Here is a 12109-nt window from a genome sequence, read left to right on the forward strand (position 1 = left end):
AATTGGATGGGCATTGGTGGGGTTTCAAACAGAAATGCTGACTAAATATCTCTGAACTTCCTCACACCCTGTCACTCTGTGATCCGTGTGAAATTTGAAACCAGGTATTCGCAACAAGACTCAAAGAGCATCAGCCCACTGGAGGCCAAGTTGTGAGACCGGCCAGTCCAGCAGAAAGAAACCCTCTGACCCTCCCCATTGACCAACTGTGAGAATGAACAAAATGCAGTCCTGGATGTAATTGAGAGCAGAAACAATAACAGCAGAATCCAACCCCTGTGAACTTGTTGGTGTCTCAGCAGGTGGGATGAAATTCTGAACCCTTTTTATACACTGAGCAGGTGAACGGTTTCTCCCCAGTGTAACCTCTCTGATGTCTCAGCAGGTGGGATAACTGAGTGAATCCCTTCCCACACTGAGAGCAGGTGAATGGTCTCTCCCCAGTGTGAATTCGCTGGTGTCTATGCAAAGTGGATGACACACTGAATCCTTTTCCACACTGAGAGCAGGTGTACGGCCTCTCCCCAGTGTGAACGCGCTGATGTGTCTGCAGGTCGGATAACCGAGTGAATCCTTTCCCACACTGAGAGCAGATGAATGGCCTCTCCCCAGTGTGAATTCGCTGGTGTGTCCATAGATTGGATAACTGGTTGAATCCCTTCCCACACTGAGGGCAGGTGAACGGCCTCTCCCCAGTGTGAATTCGCTGGTGTCTCTGCAAAGTGGATGACACAGTGAATCCCTTTCCACACTGAGAGCAGGTGAACGGTCTCTCTCCAGTGTGAACTCGCTGGTGTCTCTGCAGGTGGGGGAACCGAATGAATCCCTCCCCACACTCAGAGCAGATGAACGGCCTCTCCCCAGTGTGGTTGCGCCGATGAGCATCCAGCAGAGAGGGGTATCTGTATCTCTTTCCACAGTCTGCACATTTCCATGGTTTCTCCATGGTGCAGGTGTCCTTGCCTCTCCCTTGGGTGGCCAATCAGTTGAAGCCTTGTCCACACACAGAACACGGGTACAGTGTCTCCCCGCTGTGAATGGTGTGATATTTATTCAGGCTGTGTAACTGGTTAAAGCTCTTCAGTCAGTGCACTGGAACACTCTCACTTAAATGTGGAAGTGTGTTGGTGCTTTTCCAGTCACACTGATGTTTGAAATCTTTTCAAATCTTCCAGATTCAATGGCCGATGATATTCAGGTCCCAAGGAATATGACTCTGCCAGATCTAGACGTGACGTTCGAGATTTCAGCCTGTGATTCCTCTTTCAATATCCTGTAAAACAAGTTGACACAAGTCATCAGTGTCAGTACAGGATCGAAATTCAGAACAGACAATTCTAGTTTCTATGGAACATTCTTTCTCTCTCATTCCCCAAAGCTGTAAATCTCCATCCCACACACTCTCCCTCCATTCTCACTCTGCTGTATCTAATATTCACCCTCCCAATTCTCCTGAAGGTGCTGATTGAGGCTGATTGACAGATCCATGCTCACTGCTTCCTGTCCTGGACACACACAGCTGGAAATCTCCATGCAGGCTGCCAGACAGATATATGCCCATATGACTGGACTAAAAATGTGTGGAATATACAGACTGGATTCACTTCCTTTCCCTTCAGTTGCTGCAAGTCCCCAATTTCCCCCAGAATGAGAAAAGAAATGGAAAGGGGGAAACATTGATTTCCTCCCAGATGTTGCCCTCTTTTTAGGTCAAACCAAATAAACAAACTCAGATTAAATCAGGACAAAGTAAAAGGGGCAGCTCCCCAAAAAGGAGGGGGAACAGCCCGAACAGAAATCCAAGTACAAAGGAAACTTAAAAACATCAAATTAAAATGTGATTATTAGGGTCAATAATGCACCCCAACCCCTGCGGTGCCCAGCGGGCGCGGAAGGCTTCAACCGCGCCCGTGGACACCGCATGCTCCCTCTCCAGGGACACCTGGCCGCGAACGTAGCCGCGGTAGAGGGGAAGACAGTCAGGATGGACGGCCCCCTCGATCGCCCGCTGCCTGGACTGGTAAATGGCGCGTTTCGCCAGGCCCAGGAGCAGGTTCACGAGGAGGTCGCCATCCCGACCCTCCCCTCTCCGCACCGGGTGTCCGTAGATCAGGAGCGTGGGACTGAAGTGCAAACAAAACACCAATAAAAGGTTCTTTAGGAAAACATAAAGGAGTGCAGCCTAAGACACACAACATAGACATGGTCCACGGACTCCACAAGGCCACAGAAAGGGCAGTCTTCGGAGCCCGTGAACCAGTGAATCCTACGGTTGTGCGGCACTGCTGCATGCATCACCCTCCACCCCAGGTCCCCGACGTAATTGGGGGAGATCCCTCCGCAGAGGGACCTCCAGCAGGGACCTCCGCCGCCCGGTTGCAACAAGGCCCACCAAGGTGTATCCGGGCAACAGGCGAGGAGGCGGTAGTGGAAGGTGTGCAGCAGCAGCCCGCACAGGAAACGCCTCCGCGCAGTAGGAAAAGGCACGGAGGGCATTTCCGCGAGGCGGCTCAGGCTGTGGGGCACCTCACCCAGGGAGGGGGGTTGAGGCTTTGGGCCAATGTGGAATTCCGTCCGAACAGGGGAACGCTCGGGCGGGATCAAGCCTCCAATTTTCCTTTTAGCTCTCAAACTGTGGACTCCTCAGTCCAAACATGGGCTTCACTGCATTCTTGCTGAGGGATTTAAATGTTGGAAACACCCCTGGTTTCCAATGGTCCTCTAGGCTTCTAGTCCCACAGCTGGTTCACAGCTCCTGGTCCCACAACTGGTGGCTTCCAAGCTAACAGCAGATTGTCCGCTGGAACCAGGTCATTGATTGGAAAGGACTCAAAAGGTTACGGGGAAAAGGCAGGAGAATGGGGTTGAGATTTATCAGCCATGATCGAATGGCACAGCAGATTCGATGGGCCGAATAGCCTAATTCTGCTCCTATATCTTATGGTCTAATTCTAACCAAGGCTCCACCCTGAATCACATATCCCCATGGTAACAGAGACCGGGTGGAATGTCCGACAGATATTTAGCTTCAAAACTAAACCCTTTTTCCTGAGGTCTTCATGAAGAATTCACCGAACAAAAACAGTACAATAATTGTCAGACCCAATGTCTCCAGCTAAAAGACCCAGCTGACCTTTTACAGTTCTTACCTCTCGAGTTTTGACTTCTTAAACCAACATGGGCCATGCTTTGTGACTGCGAATTCCCTGAGGGTGTTTTCATCAGATTCTCAATCCAGGTTTTCCATTTTTTAAAAGCAATTCTTGCAACTAATTCATATTTCTAAAACATAGGAATTATGAAATTAGATTTTTGTAACAAAAACAGGAAGAAATGAAAATGTATCACCTTCATAATATCCCATTTAGAATATTACAATATACAACATGCTGTATATCTTAACAACAGCCATGATCTTATTGAATGGCGGAGCAGGCTCGAAGGGCCAAATGGCCAACTCCTGTTCCGAAGTCCACTGTTTTCCTATGTTGATCTATCTTATAACCTGCAATAGACATAATAATCCCTCCATTGTCCACTTCACATTCACAAGTCCAGCTTGGTAACAGCACACTGCTGGGTTCCATGTCCAGGAATCTCAGTCCACTGAAGATGGAAAATATTACTGCTTGGAGTCTTTTCTGACGGTTTTCTTTTTACAATAATTATAGTCCAAAGTTCCTCCTGCAAAAGGAGAGTCTTCATTGCTGTTCAGTTGTGAATTTTCAAGTTCTATTTTGAAAACAGTCTGTACAGAGTTCACATTTTGAAATTTATTTTCTTCCATGTTTGCAGTTCCTCCATTGTTTAAATCCAGAGAGAATATTCCACTCAATTCCACATTGAAACTGTCTTCTTCTTGCTCAGTTATAGCTGATTCCTTTATTGTCCAGGACAATATATTCACAATATCTTTAAAACAGAAATTAAACATTCCCATTTGATTTCAGACAGTAACATATTCTGTTAGTTTGTTCTTTATTGTCGATGTCAGGCTGGGGTTGTTCTCCTTGGAGCAAAGGAGGTTGAGGGGAGATTTGATAGAGGTGGACAAGATTCTGACAGGTTTAGATGAGGTGGACAAAGAAAAGCTGTTCCCATTAGCTGAAGGGACAAGGACGAGGGGGGACACAGATTTCTTGGTTTGGGTCAGAGATGCAAGGCGGGGGGGGAGATGTGAGGAAGAATATTCTGATGCAGTGAATGGTAATGACCTGGAACTCGCTGCCTACGAGGGTGGAGGAAGTGGAGACAATAAACAATTAACAAGGAAATTGGATGGGCATTTGGGATGTTCCAAACAGAACGAAGAACAAAGAAAATTTTGTTTTTCTTTTAAAGAAAACAAAAAAAAACAAAAAAAGAACAAAGAAAATCCATCAAGACATCATTTGACTGAGTTTGGCAGAAAGGGACCTACACAGGGTTGGAGTCGGTGGGATTCGGGGGGGGAACTCTCCACCGGTTGGGGATATACCAGGTACAGAGGAGGATGGCTGTGGTTGTTGGAGGTCAGTCATCACTGCAAGGGTCACTGCAGGGTTCATCTAAAACTCTGCTGGCCATGTTTAAACTCACATTAAGTGTTATTCCACTATCACCCTCGTGCACGATGATCCACCCAGTAAAGCAACAACTTAATATTAAAATTCTCATCCTTGGTTTCAAATCACTCCATGACCTTGCCTGTCCCAATATCTATAATCTCCTATAAGCCCCACAACCCTCAATATATTACACTGCTCTAGTTCTGGTCTTTAGTTTGTCCCTGACCTTGCTTCACCATTGCAAGCTCTACCTTCAGTTGCTTAGGCTCCAACCTCTGGAATACCATCCCTACACGTCTCCAACTCTCCACCTCGCTTTACTCCTTTAACACACCCCTTAAAATCTACCACTTTGACCAAACCTTTGGTCATCTAACCTAATATCTTCTTTGTGGCTCAATATCATACTTTATTTTACAATGCTCCCTGGATGTTTTATTATTTCAAGGCGCTATATAAATATATTTTGTTGTTCCTCATGTCTCCTGGGCCAAATCATTTTCAGCGGCTTCATTAATTACCGTCTCCCCACCGTAGGGTGGGAAACGGGAATGTTCACTGATGATTGCAGTGTATATTACCATTCACAACTCTGAATACTGAAGCTGCCCGCATGCAGCGCAGGACCAGGACAACATTCAGGTTGGAGCTGATTGTCAATTCATACTGACACCACATAATTATCAGGAAATATCTATTTCCAGCAAGAAAATCTAACCATCTTCCCTTGATATTCAGTGGCATTACCATCAGTGAATGCCCCACCAGCAATAACTTTGGGGTTACCATTGACCAGTCATTTAAATACTGTGGTTCAAGAGCAGATCAGAGGTTGGGAGTTTTGTGGCAGGTTACTCACTTAATGACTCCCCAAAGGCTTGCCATGATTCACAAGGTATAAATCAGGAGTAAGGTGGAATATTCCCCACCTGGATGAGTGTATCTGCAACAATTTTGTAGATCCTATCCAGGACAAAGTAGCTCGCCTGATCAGCATCTCAAATACCACCTTAAACATTCACTCTCCACCATTAGCCCACAATGGTGGCAGTGTATCCCACATATTAGATACACTGCAAGAAATCACCAAGGCTATTTTCACAGCATGTTCCAAACCCTAACTTCTACCACTTGAAAAACAAGTGCAGCCAGCGTATGGGAATGCCACCATCTGCAAATTGTACTCCACATCACACACCATTCTGACTTGAAAATCAATCACCATTCCTTCTCTGTCACTGCATCAAATTCCTGGAACTCCCTAACAGCGTTGTGGGTATACCTACACCAGATGGATTGCAGCGATTCAAGAAAGTGGCTCACTTTCTTCACAAGGGCAATAGTGATGCGCAATGAATGTTGGCCTTGCCGCCACATTCACATCCCCTGAAAGAATAAAACAAAATCCTCATCCCTGGTATCATTCTCAGCCATGAGGACTGCAATTATCAATGAACAGCTCCGCTTTCGACTTTATGATGGGGGAGGGTCATTGGTGGAGCAACTGAGGATGGATGGGCCTCGGACACTACCCTGGGGCTGAGATGATTGGCCTTCAACAACCGCGATCATCCTCCTCTGTGCGGGATGTGGCTCTCGCCGGTGGAGAGTTTCCCCCTGATTCCCATTGACTTCAATGTTAATAGGGTTGCTTGATGGCACGCAGGGTCAAATGCTGCCTTGATGTCAATGGCAATCACTCCAACATCACCCAGTTCAACTCTTTTGTCCATGTTTGGACAAAGGCTGTAAATGAGGCAGGAGGTGAGTGGTCCTCGGTGGAACCCAAAATGAGCATCAGTGAGCAGGTTATTGCTGTATAAATGCTGCTTGATCGCACCGTTGGCAACAACATCTTCCATCATTTTGCTGATGATCGAGACGAGAGACATTGGAGGGCAGTTGGCCAGTTTGGATTTTTCCTTATCCATTGTCTTCAGCTGTTTATTGATATCCCTTGAAGTGAATCGAATTGGCTGAAGATGGGCATCTGTGATACGAGGGACCTCAGGATGGATAATCCATATGGAGAGATTAGAGAAGCTGGAATTGCACTCTATAGAGCAGGAAAGGTTAAGGAAAGATTGAACAGTGATATTCAAACTTTTGAGAGGTTTTGATAAAATGCATGTCTGTTTCCATTGGTTTAGAACCAAAAGACATCGGGTGGAATTTCATGAAAAAAATTCGAAGTGCTGAATGAGTGAGAAAAGTTTCAAACTCGCATCTTGGGCAAATTAAAAAAAGCAATCTTGTGGCACTTAGTCAAAAACAGTCACAATATAATCCTCACTGCAGGAGGAAGGGGAGGAACCTAAACTTGCTGGGGAAGCCAGCTGCTGATCTGGAGGGGTGTCATTGTGCATGCGCTCCATCCTCCCAGTTTCCATCTTCAGTGGACATCCCCCCCTCCCCACAGAAATCGCCCCGCCAATCTCCTCATCTGTAGCGTTTCCCCCAAATCACCAACCCCTCCCCCCAATCAGCATCCCTGCAGAGTTCCCCCTCTCGCCCCCTCCCCGATCGCCACCCCTGCAGGGTTTCCCCCGATCACCAGCTCCCCCCCCCCCCGCTAACCCCCTCCTCAATCACCACCCCTGCAGAGTTTCCCCGATCACCAGCTCTCTCCCCCATCAGGACTCCTGCAGAGCTCCCCCCCCTAACCCTCTCCTCAATCACCACCCCTGCAGACTTTCCCAATCACCACTCCCTCCCCCTAGTCAGCTTCACCGTCCCATGGAGTGACCCAGGGGTCCATTGGCGCCTCGAGGGAGGAGGGGGGCCTGGGGACGGTGCTGGGGCCTTCCACCCGGGGGATTCCGGCCGATGGGATGCAGGGCTTTCCGACTCCCCCTTTCCTGACACCGGTGCATCTCAAGAGCAGCAGGGTGAACGGCAAGGCAAGGATACATCCATATCACCAGGAAGACGGCTGGACCCCTCTCGGTCCCAGCTCTCCAGCAGACGCCTGCCAGGGACATCACAGGCAAATGGGTGCGGAGTGCAGCTGGCTGCCTCCAGTTCTGATGTACATCCTGGGGGGACGTGTTGATGTGGCGCTGGACCACGGGAGATGGAGGTGTTGTGGGGTCGCCAGGAGGGCACGGGTGAAAGTCTATATGAGAAAAGTTTAGGGAATTGGGCTCTGTTGACGATTACATCCACCTGTTTTATAGCACTGTTAACTATCGGCCCTTCGTGTTATTGCATTGTTAGTTTCACCAATAAATGCCCAAAGATGTGCAGGTTAGGTTGATTGGCCATACTAAATTGATCCTAGTGTCAGGGGGATTAGCAGGGTAAATGTGTGAGGTTGCGGGAGTAGGGCCTGGCTGGGATTGTGGTCAGTACAGACTCGATGGGCCGAATGGCCTCCTTCTGTACTGTATTGATTCTATTCTATTCTCTATAAAATTACAGCACAGAAACAAGCCCTTTGGCCCTCCAAGCGTGTGGCAACCATGCTGCCCGTCTGAACTAAAACCCCCTACCTTTCTGGGGACCATATCCCTCTATTCCTATGCTATTCATATATTTGTCAAGACACATCTTAAAGTCACTATCATATCTGCTTCCACTACCTTCCCCGGCAACGAGTTCCAGGCACCCACCACCCTGTGTGTAAAAAAACTTGTCTCGTACATCTCCTTTAAACCTTGCCCCTCGCACCTTAATCCTATGCCCCCGAGTAATTGACTCTTCCACCCTGGGAAAAAGCTTCTGATTATCCACTATGTCCATGCCCCTCATAATCTTGTAGACTTCTATCAGGTCGCCCCCCCTCAACCTCCGTTGTTCCAGTGAGAACAAACCAAGTTTCTCCAACCTCTCCTCATAGCTAATGCCCTCCACACCAGGCAACATCCTGATAAATATTTTCTGTACCCTCTCCAAAGCCTCCACATCCTTCTGGTAGTGTGGTGACCAGAATTGAACACTAGATTCCAAGTGCGGTCTAAGGTTCTATAAAGCTGCAACATGACTTACCAATTTTTAAACTCAATGCCCCGGCCGATGAAGGCAAGCATGCCGTATGCCTTCTTGATTATCTTCTCCACCTGCATTGCCACTTTCAATGACCTGTGTACCTGTACACCCAGATCCTTCTGCCTATCAATACTCTTAAGGGTTCTGCCATTTACTGTATATTTCCCATCTGTATTAGACCTTCCAAAATGCATTACCTCACATTTGTCCGGATTAAACTTCATCTGCCATCTCTCCGCCCAAGTCTCCAACTGATCTATATCCTGCTGTATCATCTGCTGGTTCCCATCACTATCCGCAATTCCACCAACCTTTGTGTCGTCCACAAACTTACCAATCAAACCAGTTACGTTTTCCTCCAAGTCATTTATATATATTACAAACAGCAAAAGTCCCAGCACTGATCCCGGAAGAATGTCACTTGTCACAGCCCTCCATTCAGAAATGTACCTTTGCACTGCCAACCTCTGTTTTCTTCTGACTAAATATCTCTAAACTTCCTAACACCCTGTCACTCTGTGATCCTTGTGACATTTGAAACCAGGTATTCGCAAAAAGACTCAAAGAGCATCAGCCCACTGGAGGCTGAGACCAGCCTGTCGAGCACAAAGAAACCCTCTGACCCTTCCCATTGACCAACTGTGAGAATGAACAAAATGCAAGCCTGGATGCAACTGAGAGCAGAAACAATAACAGCAGAATCCAACCACTGTCATCACTCGTGAAGTTGCTGGTGTCTCAGCAGCTCCGATGAAACTCTGAAACGCTTTCCACACTGCGAGCAGGTGAATGGCCTCTCCCCTGTGTGAACTCGCTGGTGTGTCTGCAGGTCAGATGAGTTCGTAAATCCCTTCCCACACTGAGAGCAGATGAATGGTCTCTCCCCAGTGTGAACTCGCTGGTGTATCCGCAGGTGGGATGACCGAGTGAATCCCTTCCCACACTGAGAGCAGGTGAACGGCCTCTCCCCTGTGTGACGGCGCTGGTGTCTCTGCAGGTCGGCTGACTGAGTGAATTCTTGCCCACACTGAGAGCAGATGAACGGTCTTTCCCCCGTGTGAACCCGTTCGTGTGTCCGCAGGTTGGATGAGTTCGTGAATCCCTTCCCACACTGAGAACAGTTGAATGGCCTCTCCCCAGTGTGAACTCGCTGATGTCTCTGCAGGCTGAATGACTGAGTGAATCCCTCTCCACACTGAGAGCAGGTGAACGGCCTCTCCCCAGTGTGAACTCGCTGGTGTCTCTGCAGGTGGGATGATCGAGTGAATCCCTTCCCACACTGAGTGCAGGTAAATGGCCTCTCCCCAGTGTGAACTCGCTGGTGTGTCAGCAGGCTGGATAACTGAATGAATCCCTGCCCACATTGAGAGCAGGTGAATGGTCTCTCCCCAGTGTGAACTCGCTGGTGTGACTGCAGGTTGGATGACCGAGTGAATCCCTCCCCACACTGAGAGCAGGTGAATGGCCTCTCCCCTGTGTGACGTAGCTGGTGTGATTGCAGGTTGGAGACCCGAGTGAATCCCTTCCCACACTGAGAGCAGATGAACGGCCTCTCCCCAGTGTGGCTGCGCCGATGATCTTCCAGCAGGGATGGGTATCTGTATCCCTTCCCACAGTCCACACATTTCCATGGTTTCTCCATGATGCAGGTATCCTTGCCTCTCTCTTGAGTGAACAATTCGTTGAAACTTCGTCCACACACAGAACAAGATTACAGTCTCTCCCCGCTGTGAATGGTGTGATATTTATTCAGACTGTGTAACTGGTTAAAGCTCTTTAGTCAGTGCATTGGAACACTCTCACTCGAGTGTGGCAGTGTGTTGATGCTTTTTCACTCACACTGACATTTCAAATCTTTTCAAATCGACAGACTGGACAATCATTTCTCCTTCTGGATTCAAAGTCCAATGATATTGAGGTCCTGAGGAATATTACTCTGTCAGATCTAGACGTGACGTTTGAGATTTCAGCCTGTGATTCCTCTTTCAGTATCCTGTAAAATGAGTTTCCAAAAGTCATCAGTGTCAGTACAGGATAGAAATTCAGAACAGACAATTTCTATGGAACATTCTTTCCTCTCTCATTCCCCAAAAGCTGTAAATCTCCATCCCACAAACTCTCTCCCCATTCTCAGCAGGTCTGGCAGCATCTGTATGGAGAGAAAAGAACTGATGTTTCAGAGCTTTGACAAAGGGTCATCTGGACAAGAAACATCAGCTCTTTTCTCTCCTTACAGATGCTGCCAGACCTGCTGAGATTTTCCAGCATTTTCTCTCTTGGTTTCAAATTCCTGCATCCGCAGTAATTTGCTTTTATAAGGCTGCAGATACCTCCTCCCAAGTAACACAGCCACCCTTTTACTCTTAATATAGCTATAGAACCTCTTGGAATTTTCTTTAATCTTACCTGCCAGATCCATATCAGACCCTCTTTCTGTCCTCCTGATTTCCCTCTTCAGTATTTTCTTACACTTTTTATAGTCGGAGTGATTCACTTGTCCCCGATTGCCTAAACCCAATGTATGCTTCCTTATTTTACCTGACCAGAGCCTCAATGTCCCTTGTCTGCCAGAGATCCCTAAATTTACCATTCTTTCCCTTCATCTTAACAGGAATATACTGCCCTTGGATTCTTGATATCACACTTTTAAAACCTCCCATTTGCCAGTCATTCCTTTCCCTTCAAACAAACTCACCGAATCGACATCTGCTAGATCCTGCCTAATGCCCACAAAAGTGGCCCTGCTCCAGTTTAGGGCCTTGACCTGTGGACCTGTCCTATCTTTTTCCAGAACTATTTTGAAACTATTGGTGCTCCCAATCGTGCTCCCTGACTGACACTTCAGTCACTTGCTCGACCTCATTTCTTAACTGTCTCATAGAAAGTGAGTCCAGGAATTGATAATGAAAAATAAGGAGCTGGGAGATGAATTGAACAAGTATTTTGCCTCGGTGTTCACAATAGAGGATACAGTTAAAACTCAGAAACAGCTGGAAATCAGAATAGTAATTAATTAATAATAATGAATAATAAAATACAGTGTAGAAGGAGGCCATTCAGCCCATCGAGCCTGCACTGACAACAATCCCATCCAGGCCCTATCCACATATTTACCTGTTAATCCCCCTGATACCAAGTGGCAATTTATCATGGCCAATCCGTCTAACCGGCACATCTTTGGACTGTGGAAGGAAACCGGAACACCCGGGGGAAACCCATAGACACGGGGAGAATGTAGAAACTCTGCACAGACAGTGACCCGAGGCTGGAATTGAACCCGGGTCCCTGGCGCTGTTAGGCAGCTGCACTAACCACTGTGCCACCGGGCCACATGTCAGTGCCATCGCCCGACTCCAGCCCAGTCTCAGCTCATCTGGAATCCTCACCCATTCCATTGTGACGTCACACCCTCACCCATTCCATTGTGACATCACACCCTCACCCATTCCATTGTGATGTCACACTCTCACCCATTCCATTGTGACGTCAGGGCTTCCCTCTCCGATCACAATCCCTGCCGGCCTCCCACATAAGAACATAAGAACATAAGAAATAGGAGCAGGAGTAGGCCATCT

The 12109-nt window shown here is 47.7% G+C and overlaps 2 protein-coding genes across 2 annotated transcripts in view; one reads left to right on the plus strand and one right to left on the minus strand.

Annotated features, from left to right (window-relative positions):
• The window catches only part of LOC144483346 (uncharacterized), a 341173-nt gene that overhangs the window by 249290 nt on the left and 79774 nt on the right, over positions 1 to 12109 (plus strand). The window lies entirely within an intron of this gene.
• On the minus strand, positions 219 to 10176 carry LOC144483344 (uncharacterized). The gene is made up of 2 exons (XM_078202060.1): positions 9329 to 10176; positions 219 to 854 (listed from the first exon to the last, which is right to left on the minus strand). Exons 1-2 carry the CDS (start codon positions 10174 to 10176, stop codon positions 296 to 298), a joined length of 1407 nt encoding a protein of 468 aa, XP_078058186.1. The 3' UTR covers positions 219 to 295.

This window comes from Mustelus asterias, unplaced genomic scaffold, assembly GCF_964213995.1.
Source record: "Mustelus asterias unplaced genomic scaffold, sMusAst1.hap1.1 HAP1_SCAFFOLD_63, whole genome shotgun sequence".
NCBI lineage: Eukaryota > Metazoa > Chordata > Chondrichthyes > Carcharhiniformes > Triakidae > Mustelus > Mustelus asterias.